General features: G+C 31.2%; 1 protein-coding gene across 4 annotated transcripts in view; it reads left to right on the top strand.

Moving 5' to 3' along the window:
• LOC114327208 (scavenger receptor class B member 1) overlaps positions 1–15,771 on the top strand; it is a 633,383-nt gene that overhangs the window by 489,726 nt on the left and 127,886 nt on the right. For all 4 annotated transcript variants that reach the window (XM_028275754.2, XM_028275763.2, XM_028275773.2 and 1 more), the window contains one exon: positions 555–715. In XM_028275754.2, the coding sequence (XP_028131555.1) occupies positions 555–715 (161 nt within the window). The remainder of the gene's footprint in view (positions 1–554; positions 716–15,771) is intronic.

Below are 15,771 nucleotides of genomic sequence, written 5' to 3'. Positions count from 1 at the left end.
TTAAGAATATCGATGTAGTAATATTGTTGCTAGACAGATAAATGTCATTGTATACCTACTGGGTGTAACAATCATACTGTGTTTTTTCCTCAAAGTTTGGCACACCCTGTGAAATATTCTAGCATATATAAAATATTGAAATTAAAACTCAATTGTAGCCTTAGGCTTTCTTAATATTCTGTTTTTTATTCATTCAACCAAAATCCGCAGTTTCCTGTGTGAACTATTGGCAAAGATTCTTTAGATTCTTTATTTTCTTTGGTTTGAGTTTCATGTCTGCTAAAACAAAATTGTGGTTACTTGCTATACAGTCGGAAAAATGAAAGAATACCCATGAACGATCACATCAATCACTTATTTTGTATTTGCTTTTTTTTTTCTATAAATAACAAACGTTTGTTATAGAAAAAGATAGCAAATACAAAATAAGTGATTGATGTGATCGTTCATGGGTATTCTTTCATTTTTTCGACTGAATATGCCCTTGGGTAAGCTTTAGTCTAAACTTTGGCATATAAGTTTGCCTTATTCACTTATTCATGTTTTTATTTTAGAATTTACGATTATCAGACGGATCCTTAAGTTATCAGTATTGGCAGAAACCTGGCGTGATTCGACTAACCAAAGTGTATATATTTAACGTTACTAATCCTGACACATTCCTCACCCAAGGGGAAAAACCAAGGCTGCAAGAAGTCGGGCCTTTTGTATATCGGTAAGTAGATATTTTATATAATTTTTTTCTAAGCAATTAGCCATTTACAGATATTTTTCGGTTGTAGTGATTATGGTCTTGTTTTTAATAACTTCTATTATAAGTATACAGGGTGTTTGGTAAAGAATGGGCCATAGCTTAACCTTAGATTCGAGGTTTATATAGGTCAATTTAAGCTAACTTAAATTAGTACAAAAATTGATAATAACCGAAATACAGGGTGTCAAAGTTAAACTTGTATTTTATTTATTTTTGAATATTTCCTGACAGGCATGGGACAACAACACGAAATTTGGTAAGTGGTGCTGGTACTGTCGACCCTACTAAATTATGTTAAACAAACGTTTCTCGCTACTACCAGAGGCGTACGACGTGGGAACGTGAATGATTGACCCTTCCGAAATTCTACGCCACTGGCGGAATTGCTATTTTAGTGCAATTTTTTGATTCTCCAATACTTTCTATGTAAATAATATACTCTTCATTCGTAACGATAAAACCATTAGTTTTCAAGATATTTGAAGCTAAAAACTAAGGAACATAATACATATACATATACATAATACAATCAAAATAAGTGTGCCTTTTCATTTTTAACTTCAAATAACTCGAAAACTAATGACTTTATCGTTACGAATGAAGAGTATATTATTTGCATGGAAAGTGTTTGAGTATCTAAAAATTATACTAAAATATCAGTTTCATCAGTGGCGTAGAATTTGGGAAGGCTCAACCATTCACTTTCCCTTGTCGTACGCCTCTGGTAGTAGCCAGAAACGATTATTTAACATAATTTAGTAGGGTGTACAATGCCTACACTTGCTGCCAAGTATCATAAGGATATGTCAAATACTTTTATAGTACCGGGCACACATATTTCTTAAAGTTTTAAATAAAGAATAAATTATTTAAAAAAAAAGAATACTTTAAAATAATTTGACATATCCATATAATACTTGGCAGCAAGTGTAGGCATTATACACCCTACTAAATTATGTTAAATAATCGTTTCTGGCTACTACCAGAGGCGTACGACAAGGGAAAGTGAATGATTGACCCTTCCTAAATTCTACGCCACTGATAAAACTGCTATTTTAGCATAATTGTTAGATTTTCCAATACTTTATTTGGAAAAAAATCTACTCTTCATTCGTAACGATAAAGTTATTAGTTTTCGAGATATTTGAAGTTAAAAATGAAAAGGCACACTTATTTTGATTAGTGTATTATGCTCCTTCGTTTTTAGCTTCAAATATCTCGAAAACTAATGGCTTTATCGTTACGAATGATGTTATTTACATAGAAAGTATTGAAGAATCAAAAAAATGCACTAAAATAGCAATTCCGCGAGGGGCGTAGAATTAGGGAAGGGTCAACCATTCACGTCCCCCCGTCGTACGCCTCTGGTAGTAGTCAGAAACGTTTTTTTAACATAATTTAGTAGGGTATACAGTACCAGCACCATTTACCAAATTTTGTGTTGTTGTCAAATGTCTGTCAGGAAATATTCAAAAATAAATAAAATCAAAGTTTAACTTTGACACCCTGTATTTCGGTTATTATCAACTTTTGTACTAAGGTAAGTTAGCTTACATCTACCTATTTTAACCACAGAAATCTAAGGTTAAGCTATGGCTCATTATTTACCAAACACCCTGTATACCTATGGTGGGGCAGATAAACGGCGCCTATTAGAAATATCTCGACAACTTATAGACCAGGGCGCATCGGTAAAAATATTAGTACATTTGGACGTTGAGAGGTGACTCAAATTTTTTTGCAGAAATTGCTTGAAAATAACTCAAATAATAATATTTGAGTTATCCTCCCTCTCAAAAAGGTCCGGAACATTGTTTAAATAATCAAAATGTCAAAAAATGAAGGAAAAATTCGATTTTTTTCTTCGTTTTTTGATTATAACTTTAAAATTATTCATTTCCAAGAAAAGTTGTACTGACATAAAAGTTGTGTAATTAAATTTCCTACAATATAGAATTAGTTAAAAATTTAAAAAATAGTCACCCTTGTTGCAAAATAGCAACAATTGCCGAAAAAAGCGTACAAAAACAAGTATTCGCATTTTACGTTTTTCAACCATTTATGCTATACTTAGGATCTTCATATTTCACTCAGAAAAACTTTATTATACAGTAAAATATTACTGTAAATTTCATTAAGATCGGTTCAACATATTTTGCAAAATAAATTTTGCAATCCAGCTTTCGCAAAAAAAAATTCATTTTTCAAAATGTTACAGGACTGAAAATGAAGCAGATAGTAAGTTGAAATTTTTTTTGCTTATAGAAGTGTACTGTACATTTCATTTGCAATTTGCAAAACTAAAATCGATTAACTACCACGGCGTCAGAATTTTTTTTAATAAACATTAATTATTGGTGCTGCGCACAGGACAGCGGATAGCTTGCTCTGCTTGGGCATTGCAATGCCCTTTGATAATGATTGATGCATTTTAATTTTTATTAAATTTTGATACCTATAAATAAATAAATTTGTTTATGGCAAAATAAAAATACAAACACTATCCTTTGAAATAACACTTTTTTTAGCAAAAACTTTCTTTGTTCATATATTTTAACTTAGAGAATAAAAGTTTATTATTTTTAAACATAAGCAATTGTTTAAACAATATTTCACAAACAATAATAAAATTAGTTTGATTTTTGTGGAATTAAAATATTAAAATACAACAAAATATAGAGTAAGAAAATAATATATTAGATAAAGATTGGAAGAAATTTTGGTGGAAATCAACTTGTGTGAATCGAACACCGCTGTCCTGCGCGTAGCGCCAAAAATTAATGTTTATTTTAAAAAATTTCCTGGCGCCGTGGTAATTAATCGATTTTAATTTTGCAAATTGCAAATGAAAGGTACAGTACACTTCTATGAGCAAAAAAAAATTCAACTTGCTATCTGCCTTATTTTTAGTACTGCAACATTTAAAAAAAAATGATTTTTTTTGCGAAAGCTGGATTGCAAAATTTATTTTGCAAAATCTGTTGCATCGATCTTAATAAAATTTACAGTGTTATGTAACTATATCATAAAGTTTTTCTGGGTAAAATATGAAGGTCCTAAGTGCAGCATAAATGGTTGAAAAACGTAAAATGCGAATACTTGTTTTTGTATGGTTTTTTTTTTCGCAATTATTGCTATTTTGCAACAAGGGTGACTACTTTTTAAATTTTTAACCAGTTCTATGTTGTAGGAAATTTAATTACGCAACTTTTATGTCAGTACAACTTTTCTCAGAAATGAATAGTTTTAAAGTTATAATCAAAAAAACCAATAAAAAAATCGAATTTTTCCTTCATATTTTGACATTTTGATTATTTAAACAATGTTCCGGACCATTTTGAGTGGGAGGATAACTTAAATATTATTATATGAGTTATTTTCAAACAATTTCTGCAAAAACATTTGAGTCACCTCTCAACGTCCATCTCAAAACAGATGCGCCCTGGACTATTAAGTAAGGCAACAGAATCCTGAAAATTGGATTGAAGGGGTTTTGAAGAGTGATCTATTTAATGAAAATATTTTCGTCTACTTTCCACTTCCGGTTATACCGGAAGTTACTTATAACTTCGTTTTTTTAAATAGGACACCCTGTATATTTTTACATTTTTCGATTCTCCTCGATGGCTTCTTTCTTAAAATATGAGGTTTTGTAATGTTGTATAGGGTAGTTTAAAAGATAATTACGTTTTTTTTATTAATTTCGTAGCAATTTTAACACCCTGTAGAATTGTAGTAGTTTGACATCAAACATTCTATTTATGTTCAAATGATTTTTAATATAGTCTACTATTGTTAAAAATTATTAGTATAGCTAAATGTTGAATTTTTGTATACAGGGTTGGTCGAAACTCGGAATGAATATTTTCCGAGTTTTCGTAAATGGAACACCCTGTAGTTAAGTATTGTAATGAAACGATATTTTATGGTACTTTTTTTATTTCTTAAGCATTCCCTATACCTAACTGCTTTAATAAAATAAAACTAGAAAATAAAACTTCTTAAAAAATAAGTCGTTTTACAGTTTAATTTGAATAAACACATTTGGAGTATTATTATTTATTACTAGTTTTGATGGGAAATAAGCCACAGTTTTACTAAAAAATTATTTTATTAACGTTTCGACGTCCAGTCGGATGCCGTTGTCAAAATACAAAAAATATTAATGAATTAAACAAAAATATTGTTGCTTAGTAAAAAAATTCTTCTAATAATTTATTTAATCTGACTCATTTATATCGGCAATTCAGACATACATTATACATTTTAAAGTAGAAAACTTTAAAATGATATTGCCAATATTTATATTATTTTATTAACGTCGAAACCTTAATAAAATTATTTTTTAGTAAAATTGTGACTTATTTCCCATCAAAACTAGTAATTATAAAAATGCCACAAGAAAATAGCTTCAGAGTAACATTATTATTTATAATTAATAATATATATTTATATAAATATAATATATATTAATTAATAAAATTTAAATATTTCTTGCAAAATAATAGTAAATTTCAATATCTTTTCTATGGAAAAAATTAATACTTCTTTTTCCGATTTTTCCAAAAGGTGAAAATAACCCAGTTCTTATACTTTTCTCGAGCTACCCCAATTTTAAAAAATTAAATGTTCTTAGTGCCATAAAAGCCGAACTATTGCAAATTTTTACAGCACGCTGTATTTTGAAGTTCCATTTTCAAAAACGGAACTCGGAAAATTCTCCCCTCCACTTTAATTTGGCGGCATTTTATGAAAACGATCACTTTAATTGGTTATAACATTTTATTCCTTCGCCGTCCATAAATTACATCATACAATATATTATCTTCAATGGCATATACAATATATGTTTAATGTTAACATTTTAAGAAAACATTATATCTTGGTTCCTATTTTTCATAGAAGGTTATTTAAAAAAGATGTGTTTTTTCACCAGCTCTTTAGTGAGTCTACTTACAAATGCATAATATAAAATATTATTATAAATGTTTATAAGCTAAAAATGCCCTTTTAAAACGGCCTTTTTTATTTTAATAACAATTTTAATAAATGTAATACGTATATCTTAAAATTGAAGCCCCAAAAAATCGATTGATGTGCTAAAAACCTCTAATCACTGTTTGGGCACATACAATTGTTTCATACACATAATAGATCTCTGGAATAAACAAATTAAATAACTTATATAAACTATTTGGTCAATCCTGCTGAAACCTAGATAGTCCAGAAAGCCACTGCGCATCCGCTAGAAAAAATAATTCGATTCGGATTTTGTGCACAATCTTACTCAAAAAAGACCCCTTTTAACAAATTTGCATGTTGCCAGGTCCAAAAGTGGGTCAAACGTTTTTTTTTTTTGTTTTTTTCTTAAAATTATTTTTTTTTGCATCGAACAAAGTTTTTTAGGTTTTTTGGATCATTTGAAACAGAAAAGGTCTTTAGTGACTTTTCTCTAAAGTTGATATTTTTTGACATATAAGCGATAAAAAATTTAAAAATTGCGAAATCGGACATTTTTAACCCTCAGAAACTATGTGAAAAACCTGAAAATTTCGATGTTGCCAAGGTAAGAAGATATTCTTTGAACATCGATTGGTGAAATCCCAAAGAGATTTTTGCAATACAATATCGAAAACCCCTTTGTTTTTTAATTGCCAATCAAGCGGGAGCTTGATTGGCAACCGTTGCAGGTTATGTAACATCATCATCATTCTCTTTGCCTTATCCCTATGCGGGGTCGGCTTTCCTAATTGCATTTCTCCACACAATTCTATGCCCTGCCTTATCGTCTACCCCCAGGTCTTCTTTGGTCTTCCTCTCCTACTCCTTCCAGGAATCTGCACTTCAGCTATTCTTCGTATTGGGTGATTAACGTCTGGACGTTGAACATGACCAAACATGTAACATGCGTAAATATATGTGCGGAAAAATATTTCGATTCAATTTTTTTTTTCACCATCTTGCTTAACAAATTTTATATTGCCAGGATCAAAAAGTCAAAAAAATTTTTAAACGTTTGTTTTTTGTTTTTTCCTGAAACTATTTTTTTTGCATCGGACAAATTTTTAGATTTTTTGGATCATTCCAAATAGAAAATATCTTAGTGACTTTTCTGTAAATGTGATAGTTTTCGAGATATAAGCGATTGAAAATTTAAAAATTGCAAAATCGGCAATTTTTAACTCTCAAAAACTATGTAAAACACCGAAAATTTCAATGATGCCAAGGTACGTAGATATTATTCTAAGAATATCGATTAATGAAGTCCCGAAGAGCTTTTTGCAATACAATATCGAAAACTCCTTTGTTTTTTAATTGCTAGTCAAGCGGTCGCTACACTATTTTTAACCGTTGCATGTATACAACATTGTATGTAATATGGGTAAGTATATGCGCGGAAAAATATTCTGATTCAATTTTTTTTTCACCATTGCTTAAAAAGGTTCCCTATTAACAAATTTGCATGTTGCCAGGGTCAAACATGTGTCAACAAAAATTTGAAACATTTTTTTTAAACTTAAAATGTTCTCCGATTACAACATATTATTATACAAATGCAACAACTGCAACGGTTGAAAATAGTGTCGCTCCGCTTGATTAGCAATTAAAAAACAAAGGGGTTTTCATACTGTATTGCAAAAAGCTCTTCGGGATTTCATCAATCGAGATTCTTAGGATATCTACGTAATACCTTGGTATCATTGAAATTTTTGGCGTTTCACATAGTTTTTGAGGGTTAAAAATGGCCGATTTTGCAATTTTTAAAATTTCAATCGCTTATATCTCGAAAACTATCACATTTACAGAAAAGTCACTTAAGGTCTTTTCTATTTGGAATGATCCAAAAAACCTAAAAAAATTTGTCCGATGCAAAAAAATTAGTTTTAGGAAAAAACAAAAAACAAACGTTTAAAAAAAATTTTTGACTTTTTGATCCTGGCAACATACAAATTTGTTAAGAGGGGATATTTTCAAGCAAGATGGTGAAAAAAAATTGAATCGAAATATTTTTCCGCGCATATATTTACGCATGTTACATATTATACATAATGCAACGGTTCCCAATCAAGCGCCCGCTTGGTTGGCAATTAAAACACAAAGGGGTTTTCGATATTGTTTTGCAAAAGACTCTTCGGGATTTCATCAATCGATGTTCAAAGAATATCTTCTTACCTTGGCAACGTCGAAATTTTCAGTTTTTCCCATAGTTTCTGAGGGTTAAATATGGCCGATTTCGCAATTTTTAAATTTTTAACCGCTTATATGTCAAAAACTATCAACTTTAGAGAAAAGTCACTAAAGACATTTTCTGTTTGAAATGATCCAAAAAACCTAAAAAAACTTTGTTCGATGCAAAAAAATAATTTCAGCAAAAAAAACAAAAAAAAAACGTTTAAAAAAATTTTGACCCAATTTTGGACTTGGCAACATGCACATTTGTTAAAAGGGGTCATTTTTGAGTAAGATTGTGCAAAAAATCCGAATCTGAATATTTTTCCTAGCGGATGCGCAGTGGCTTTCTGGACTAAGCACACTTCAATAACTTCAATAACCACTATTTCAAGTAATTATATTACATGTCATTATGCAAAACAACCAAAGTTATTAACATTTATAAATTAATGCAAAAACAAGGGTTTTTTGCAATTATCTTGCTTAATCATTTATGAATTTTAATTTAGAAAATCGCTAATTAATTTCGCAGTTTTCTCTAAAAGGTATACGAAGTGTTTTATAGGCTAAAGGTGATTTTCTTTCACTTTTGGTGACGGTTAAAACACAAAGCAAAATGAGACGTACGTCTTCAGGGATTCGTTAGAAGCTACCCCCTATATACCTTTTAGAACTTTCAAGTAGCTGAAACACAACCAAACACAGAGAGGACAAACAGTAGAGGCCCTTCGAAAAATTGATGGTAAGACTATATGGCGCAGAGCTAGAAGTATAGATATACGACGGAGATGCAAGGTGGACAACATTAATAACTGGTAAGAAACAGAAGAATAGAATGGAATGACCACATAAGCCGAATGCAACAAATAGAGTAGTAAGGGGCGGCAAAGACGGTTCCCCAATAGGAAGACGATCAGTGAGAAGACCAAAGAAATGATAGAATGACAACTTACTGGAGGCATATTGGAAAAACAGACAGAGTCATGTCTATACAAAAAGAAGACGAAGAAGCAGAGAAGAAGTAGCTGTATAAATCCTCCTCAGTCCATAGGTCCTGCCAGCTGGACAATGTTTACTAATTTATTACACGGTGACTATTCGGGTTGGGCATCGCTGCGTCCTATATTGCAGCATATTGGACTTCCTATTTATCAGTCAAATTTACTCACTTAAAAAATTTGATAACAGCGCCTACCTCGGTAGTTTGTTGTTACATGTGGTGAAACTTTTTAAGTTATGATGGTGGCTCCACAAAAATACAGTAAAGTTGTAGTGTTTTTCTGTACTTTAAAGTATTGATTGTTTTTAATGTATGTTACTTGATGATTGGACGTGTGGTAAATATATATTTGAAAATAATTACAACTGGACACGTTAGCGGTCCTCTAAACTTTTTGTCCAGCAATTTGGAAATTGGGACTTAGTTAGCCAAATAGGTTACCATACTCACATTTTTTAAGTTTAGTTACAGATAGTAAAAGGATATTGATGGAAAGTGCATTGGAGGCTATTTTGACAAATAACGATTTTTTCGTCAGTGAAGATAACGATAATGATCAAAGGAAATGGATTTACAGGAATTTAAGCTGTATGTTGGAAGGTCACTAGCTCTAGGTGGTAAACCTGCAAGTGGGAGACAAGCTAGTGCATCTATTTCAAGAAAACCGGAGACATCTGAAGATCAAGTGCCCATAAATCCTGTAAAAAAAACTACAAGAAAAACCAGTAAGGACCATTTGCAAATATGCTCTGTCAGCAATAGATATTCTTATCGCGTTGCCTAAACCTGTTGAATGCACTAAGAAGACGAGATTCTGTTGTACAAAATGCAAAATGTATATGTGTATTTCTCCTGAACCAGAATGTTTTTTCAGTTTCATACTTAAATTATATGAAAGCTAAGTCCTGATGTCCATTATGCTGGACCGACCTGTCATATTATGTCTGTCAAATTTTTTTTCTATAGTTTTTATAGATTTTCGTTTATTGTTTTCACAAATGATGAGAGAAAATGAAAAATATTGTTAAAATAATAAAAACTTTTTTCTTGGGGCTGAAGAGGATAAGGTTTTTGCGTGAAACCGATAATTTTTTTTCACAGATAGACTGAACTAATTTATGTAAATCCTTATAGCTTTTCTTATCGTTTTTTTTTTATTCAAACTATCTAGGTACATCTTACTACTGGTACCTATTGTAACTTTCACTTTTTATTCAAATTAAAATCTTAAAAAGTGCATTTAAATATATGTCAATAATTGTCATGTTTGCAGAAAGTTTCTTCGTGTTATTTACTTGTTGCGATCGGAAGTAACGGTACTAGTAGTACACGAAGAGAACATATTCTGACCTTTACTAACCTTGGCAGAGAATTCTTGGCCTAGGTCGGTTTCTATGTTAAACCGTGATATTTAATAATACATATCAATAATCATTTTATTTACCCATGAAGATCGTATCTTAGGAAGTGGGCGTGTTAATTCATGGGAAAATTATATTCGCAAGAAATTATTGTATGGTTTTTGATTTTTTTTTACATAAATTAGAGGCTACTTTGCTTATTAAAAATTAACAGGAATTTGAAAACACTTTCTATGAGTTAAGTTTTTAACAACAGTTAAAAATTTTACGTTTTCTTTTCCTTGCGTTTCTTAATTTGTATGTGAACTCTAAAAAGTTTGTTTTTTCTTTTCTAATTAATATCCTTCAATTAGTGATCAGGTCTTTGTATACTTTGTTTGAGATAAAGCAAAATTATCTAAGCGACTTGTCTAATTTCTGTCTTTTAAAAAATTTATGGATAACCGCTATTGGAGATATTAAGTCACAATGTAAGTATTTAAATTGTAAAAATTATTGTAAAAATGGATAAAAACATTCAAAAAGTAATGATAATTCTCTTAGAAAACGAACTACCTCCAGAAGAGTCCCATAGGAAATGTTTTACCATACACTTTCCTGAATTATATGAGATATTTTCGTAGGTCCGATAAACAACATCTAAAAGTAACTAAATTAGTAAGAAGAGGAGCCCAAATTTGGAGACCAATGAACGAAAAAACTTTATTTATTTGATTCATTTTTGTAAATTTTAAAATTAATTAGTGTTTAATACAATCAAAATTTAACTCTCACGCACAAGTTGTACCTACAACTTCAGTGAGAAACTGAGTTTATTTTGTTATGTACAATTTATTTGCTACGAATAAACTCCATTATTATTATTATTATAATAACGACCACTCGTGGATTTCGGCTGAAATAAAATTGAGGCCTTTTTTCTTTTTATTTCCCTGTTATAATGGGGGTCTTTTTATGTCAAATCGTTTTTAAAATCGTTGTCAGTATTTTCGAAAATCAATAAAGTGAAAAATTTAGTACTCCCATCGATTAATCTACCAGCATCAGTAGAATCAAAAAGAACGTGTTTGTCCTAAATGTACTCCAAATATTCTGCAACACATCATACAAATAAGAACACTTTTGATAAAATGTTTGTAAGCTTTTAATTAAATCTTTTGTATTAAAATTTATTAATTATATTTATTTTCGAAAATACTGACCACGATTTTAACAATGATTTGACATTAAAAACCCCCATTATAGCAGGGCAACAAAAAGAAAAGACGCCTCAACTTTAGTTCCGCCGAAATCCACGAGAGGTCGTCATTGTGACTTAACATCGCCAATATTCAGTGCTGCTATTTGTTTCATCATATTATCTCCAGCAAAGTAACTTGAGTATCAAAAGGGTTCTTAACCCCTAAATTCTCAAAACATACCCATTATGATTCAAACTATAGCAGCTGTTTAACCAAAAACAATCTCATTCGGAAGACTACTAGCAGAAATTTTCAGAGAATCTAGATGAATACCTAACGTCAATGGAGCCAGACCCTACAAACTACAATTTTGTGAAGGTAATCAAATTTGCCTCAAGAGAGGCCATTCCGAAGAGGAATGAATAAAGAACCAACTATTTCAATGGAATGACTCAGAACAATTGCAAATTGTACTAAAACTACTAGCTATACCTATAATAAGAACTCCTTATCTCCAAAGACGATTGAAGTAGTCGAAGACTTGTTCGCGACAATCTCAGAAACTAGACGCTATCCATGGATACAACAGTTGAAAACATAAATGTAACACATATTACGGTTGAAAATTTGTTAGTAACGTTTTGGTTATTTAGTAACCGATTATTTTGTCATTGGAGGATGTATAGTTTGTATGTTTGGATGTATATGCTTTTTGTGTGAGTCAGTGAGAGAAGATTTTTGTTGTAGAGTTTTTGTTTTTGAACGCCTTGGTAGAAAATCAACAACGTTCATTCTTTTTCAATAAAGAAATTTTGAGAAAGGACTTGAAGCCTGGTCGGCGATTTGAATTCTCAGTTTTTAATTGAAAATTGTAGTTTTTCGATCCTTTGATGGGATGTGCTGAGAATTCTTTTATTGAGGTTTCCGTTGGTGTGCTGGAAATTTGGGACACGTGAAGATTTTTGTTTGGAAAAACCTCAAAAGATTAATTTGATGTTTGTTAATGGCCAGGCTGAAAGTTTTAATGTACCCTTTTGCATGTTAAAGGTAAGCTGAAGTCATTTTTGGTCAGTTTATTGGTTTCGAGTTTTAAGAGGTTAGTTCAGTTATTTTTATTATTTTTTTCTCTTGCTAGGGTGTTCCGGTAGTACAATTTATGTATGTATTTATCGATCCTGTTTGAAGAAGTTGTAATATAGAAGTACATTTACATTTAACAGATTTAGTACATTTTGAAGTTTTATGTTTGACGTTTAACCATTTGACATTTTGACAAAATTTAAGGAAGATTGCACTGTGTTTATCCAGGCAAATGGTTTGTTATTGAAGAAAAAAAGAACGGTAACAGATATTATTTTAATTTATGGGAGAAAACAATAAGAAACAAGGTACAATTTAGACTGGGTTAAATGGGTCTAAAAAGGGGACTAAAATAACAAGTTTTTATATTTATGTGAAGGAAACAGCTGGTTCTGGTTTACTTTTTTTTTAATTAATTACTTACTTTTATACTTATTAGCTGTTGAAATCAAAATTAATTATTTTTATTTAAAAGGGAATTTAAATTAAGGTTGACATTACATTCTCTAGAGTTATCTAGTGTTTTATTTGAACTGTCATGTCTCATGCTCACTCTAAATCTAACCAACTAATTAAAAATAATAATTCCGACTGAGAAATAGCTGTGGTACACAGAGTAGCAGCAAAGGTAGGAAATGAATAAAGAGTCTGGCCGGAGACAAGTGTGATCTATCTACGTGAATGTCATCTTCAACTCAGATAGCTACACAACTTCTACTGAACGGTAACCCATGCAAAGGACAAAAACAAACCAAGTAGTTTAGAAAGCAAGGCCAGTACCTGAAATCTGCATTCGAGAGGAAATTTACAATAGACGAACTGGACATCGCCATTTCAGAACTTAAGATAGGTAAAGCAGCAAGCCTAGATGACATCAGAAATAAAAGAAGAATATAAGAACATCTTATGGGCGAGCTTGAATACGTTGTCAACATACTACCGAGAAAATCAGCTGTACTCAAATGCACAAAAGAACACATATTATTAATGTCAATGTAACACAATTAAAACACATAATCTCTTCCACCGTAACAACAGGAAAGCTACAAAAAACCTTAACGTCCAATGGAATGGAGTAACATTGTTCATTTTCCAAGTATCTCGGTCGCTAGATAGAACATTCAGCTAGAAGCAGCACATTGAAAATACTAAAGCTAAGATGCTACAAAGACTAACATCATCCACACGAAGAGCTAATTCAAGTGTGTTACGAACACTGGTACTAGAATTCTGCCTATAAACAGCAGAATATGCCTGCTCTGTTTGGAAGGGATCAAAACACAAATTCTGATATGGACAAATTAGTCTTGTTAGAGTTTTGCACAAATAAGTTGTTATTCTTACGGGTCTTTGATCAAAGCCTAGATCAAGTACAATCCGACAAGGGAGAGCTGGCGGATGACCTCGTATGGTGTATTTCTCGTTGTATATTTTCACGCAAGGTCACCCGCCAACTCTCGCTTGTCAGATTGTAACTTGTTTTTAAATTTTGTTATGCTGCATATTCTTTGTGTGAGTTATTCGTAAGGGGATTTTTCCACATTCTCTATTTCATTTGTTTTATTCTTGTAGTGTTAATATTTTTTCTAGGAACTGTATTAATTGCTTTCGAGCAAATACCTTGCTAGAAATTTTTGAAACAAAATTGACTGCAACATTAATGGTCTTTGCATTTCTAATCTCTATATAATAACAGTGATTTCATTCAATTTTTTACAACATTATTGCCATTATCTTAACATTGAGTGACGTTGAGCGATTGGTAGAAAAAATCAATTAAATAATAATTAAAAATGAAAATACTGGAGACGCGATTCTACCATATAATTATTAATTATCGAGAGAAACTTAAATCGTTCATAGAGGAAGTGCATTTTAATGTATAACCTATTTGTCTTGTTTTTCTAACTACTACAGTTAAGTAAGTGAAAATTAATGCAAAAATAATTAAAAAAGTTGATATTCATGGAATATTATTAAATCATAATCAATAATTAACAATAAATGTAAATAGAATAAACATATTTATATTGATAAACCCGTTAGAGGTTTAGGCGATTTTAGTGCTTTATATCCTCACCTAATATAGTTAAGTTATTACGCTAATTGCCATTCTTCTGAAGAAAGCAATAAGCTTTTAATTACATCTATAAATCTAATTACCACATACAAAGTAACACTGCAACTGCAACTGCAGCCTAATACAAACTATTTATGAAATTTTAAAACGTCAAGGAATGGATGTTTGTAGGTCATAGTATGGTTTCCGGCTACTAGATCTAGTGCTATCTGTTTACATTTACTTTCTTAACCTAGTTAGGAGAATCGGCTGAACGAGAGGTCACTGAATGGAAGAAAGTGAGAACGAGAGAACGTATAGCACGTACCGTTCACGGTACTTATCATCTTCGTTAGGACGGCAGTCAATTGCTCATGATATGATTAACATTACCGTCATTACCTACAATTAATAGTATTAAGTTATATAAATAATAATATATTGTTGTGGAATTGTTTTTTTTAAGGAAATTCAAAAAAATTAAATTTATATCAACGACCATAAAATCATAGTTTTTCATCACCCTGTATATCACCAAAATTGTTTAGAATCTAATTTTGCTATTAACAAGTGTTCCGGGAAAAAGTGAAACGACTAATAAGTGATTCGACGAAATGCACGGGACATGAACAAACAAATTCGGTGATTAGAGAGTTGGACATCGTTGACGAAAACAAAGACGTTTTTAAGATCATTCCGGGAAGGTATTTTAATGTGGTAAACAAACTGTATTAGCTTTTAGTTTTAAAAGTAGAAAGTAGTAAAGAACTAATTATGATATTCTTTGAAATTTGACAGATTGTAAAAGTTGTTGGAAGAATATTTGGTTTCTTAAGAAATAAATGGTTTGAGAGAGGTTGTTGTCTATTGGATGGAAAATATCAGGAGAAGGAATAATGATTGTGAGAGTATGGATTTGAGAGAAAAATAAAGACACTGTGTAATTGACATCGGAAGAGAGCAGTCCAAATTTTTATAAAGTGTAGAATCAGTGTAGAGTGGTGTGATCGGCCTTTGCGAGCAGAATCAAGTTGAAACCAAATCGTCGACCGGTTGAAGAGTTAATTTTCCTGGTCCGAGGGAGATTCCTTTGTTTTGTCTAGAACGAGTAGCTGATTATTATCCGATTGTGCACAAGATATTCGAGCAAGTCCTGTGTGTTT

Source organism: Diabrotica virgifera, chromosome 4 (assembly GCF_917563875.1).
Source record: "Diabrotica virgifera virgifera chromosome 4, PGI_DIABVI_V3a".
Classification (NCBI taxonomy): Eukaryota; Metazoa; Arthropoda; class Insecta; order Coleoptera; family Chrysomelidae; genus Diabrotica; species Diabrotica virgifera.
The sequence above is the reverse complement of the archived record's forward strand: the minus strand, read 5'-3'. Positions and strand labels throughout refer to the sequence as shown.